The following is a 2,427-nucleotide window of genomic DNA, read 5'->3' as shown; positions in this document are numbered from 1 at the left end:
ACCCACCCACCTCTGAGGAGCCTCCCTGGTGCTCCCTGCCCTCCCAGGAGCACAGAGTCATGGCTTTCAATTGCCCGGTCAGGTGAGGCCCCAGAGTGGACGGGACAGATGTGAGTGACACCCACCTACGTGTCATGTCGCACTGTCCGCGGGATCGCGGTACAGTCACACGTCGAGGGCCCTGGGAGCAGGCCTGACCCGGGGGCTGTCAGGAGTCTTGGCGCCCACTGGCGCACCCCCACCTGCTTTCCTGCGTTTTGATCGGGGGTTCCCTCTGCTTCACGCCAGGTTTTCCTTGTGTCTCGGACTTCATTGTTTCCTACCTTCAGTGCTCTGCCCTGTGCAGGAAGTTACTGGAATCTGAATGCACCTGGTCCACTTCAGCGGGGTGTTGCTTTAGACCGGTGGTCGGCAAACTGCGGCTCGCGAGCCACATGCGGCTCTTTGGCCCCTTGAGTGTGGTTCTTCCTAAGCCTTAGGAGTAATATTTCTGAGATCTGAAAAATAATCTCAAAAAAAAAACCAACCCTTTAAAACACACATGCTGTTTATTTTTGGTGCATTATAAAGCAATATGCAAAAACCACAAGTAAAGTAGGAAGCCTAAGTTAAACTCTAGTACAGTGGTTCTCAACCTTGGCTGCACATTAGAATCACCTGGGAATCTTTTTAAAATCCTGATTTCTGGGCCTCATCCTCCGGAAATTCTGTTTCTTTGTTATGGGGTGGGTGGCCCCACCCCATAACAAAGACACAGAATTTCCGGAGGATGAGGCCCAGAAATCAGGATTTTAAAAAGATTCCCAGGTGATTCTCATGTGCAGCCAAGGTTGAGAACCACTGATTTAGAGAGAGGGAGAGACAGACAAGACAGACAGACAGAGAGAAACAACGATGTGAGAGAGGAACATTGTACACACTGCAGCTGGGACTGAACCTGCAGCCAAGGCATGTGCCCTGACCAGGAACCAAACCCACGGCTTTCCAAGGCATCGAACAGTGCCCCACCACTGAGCCACACCAGCAAGGCCACACCTGGTCTGCTTTTTACAGCCTTGGTCAGCTCACTGAACTGAGATGATTGAAACCTTTCTTATCTTCATCAGTCAAAGACACATCTTCCCCAAAACCAGCCTTCTTTTTTCTGTTGGAAATGGGACAGAATTGTGGAGTGGAGTTAGGCTGTTTGAGAACATTGTGTTTGGAAGCTTGGATTCATATGTCTTCAAAGTGTAAGGTGGACGTGGGAACCGTGTCAGTGCTGTGTGTCTTCTCTCTCTCTCTCTCTCTCTCTCTTTTTTTTTTATTAATCTTCACCCAAGGATATTTTTCCATTGATTTTTTAGGGAGCGTGGAAGAGAGAGGGAAGGACAGAGAACATGGATGGAGAAACATGGATGTGAGAGAAACACATCAATTGGTTGTCTCCTGCATGTGCCCCAACCAGGGCCCAGGCCAGGGAGGAGCCTGCAACAAAGGTACGTGCCCTGGACCAGAATCGAACCCGGGACCCTTTGGTCCACAGGCCGACGCTCTATCCACTGAGCCACACCGGCCAGGCTGTCTCCTCCTCTTCACAAGCCCCCTGAAGAGAACTCTACTGGGGCCACACTGGGCTCTGAGCCACACTTACGGGAGTTTGTGGTGGGAACAGATTCGAGTGCTTGGACTTTGTTGAAGCGTGAAAGCCAGGGGCGGCCTGTCGTCAGTTTTCATGCCTTTGTGGCGCGGGATGACTTACAATTAGGAGAGGTGTGACGGTGGAGGGCGGTGGCCTGCACTTGCCCTGCTCTCCGAGAGCGCTGGGTCCCAGATGGCGGGGAGGACACGGGCCATGTGTGCATTTACGGCAGGGAAGCGAGCACGCGATAACTCCCGGGAAGTAGACACACAGAACCCGTATTAACTGGTCCACGCGGGAGCTGGGGATGCCACGGGACCAGCCAGCGGCTTGGCTCTGCCGTTCCGGCGGTTCTCTTGGGGGAGGGGTGGTTTCATCTCCAGAGCAGCACGTTTGCATTTGGAAAAGACAGACTCAGCTCTGGGCCCCTTGCTCAGGGCGGTGCTGCGGATTCCCCACTGGTGCCCAGCTCCGGGCTGACGGGAGGTTGGGCCTGGCAGCAGCACGCCCTGAGTAGGAAGTACGTGTGTTTGAAACGTGCTCTTTCACGCTGGAAAGTGTATCGCCTGGGAGGTAACTGAAGTGAACCCGGAGGGCCCACGCCCCAGGTGTGGGCAGTGGCTTCCTTCCTGCTCGGACTGCGGGGGGACTCAGACGGGATGCAGGGCTGTGGGCAGGCCCTCCGTGGCTGGTGCTCAGAGCGGGCAGAGCGGAAAGAACTCCCTGCACTTGCATCCCGGGGGGGGGAAGGCGTCGGGACCCTGCCATCAGGCGGCAGCTGCCGGTGGGCCTGGAGCTCCTGCTGC

The 2,427-nt window shown here is 55.0% G+C and overlaps 1 protein-coding gene across 1 annotated transcript in view; it reads left to right on the top strand.

The window, feature by feature from the left end:
* The first annotated feature begins 134 nt into the window (after positions 1-134).
* The window catches only part of ERICH1 (glutamate-rich 1), a 16,622-nt gene continuing 14,329 nt past the window's right edge, over positions 135-2,427 (top strand). The window contains 1 exon segment of the mRNA XM_014530377.1: positions 135-159. Within this exon segment, the coding sequence (XP_014385863.1) occupies positions 135-159 (25 nt within the window).

The sequence above is a fragment of the Myotis brandtii genome, unplaced genomic scaffold (genome assembly GCF_000412655.1).
Source record: "Myotis brandtii unplaced genomic scaffold, ASM41265v1 scaffold736, whole genome shotgun sequence".
NCBI classification, from domain to species: domain Eukaryota; kingdom Metazoa; phylum Chordata; class Mammalia; order Chiroptera; family Vespertilionidae; genus Myotis; species Myotis brandtii.
Note: the sequence above shows the minus strand (reverse complement) of the source record. Positions and strands in the feature narration are given on the sequence as shown.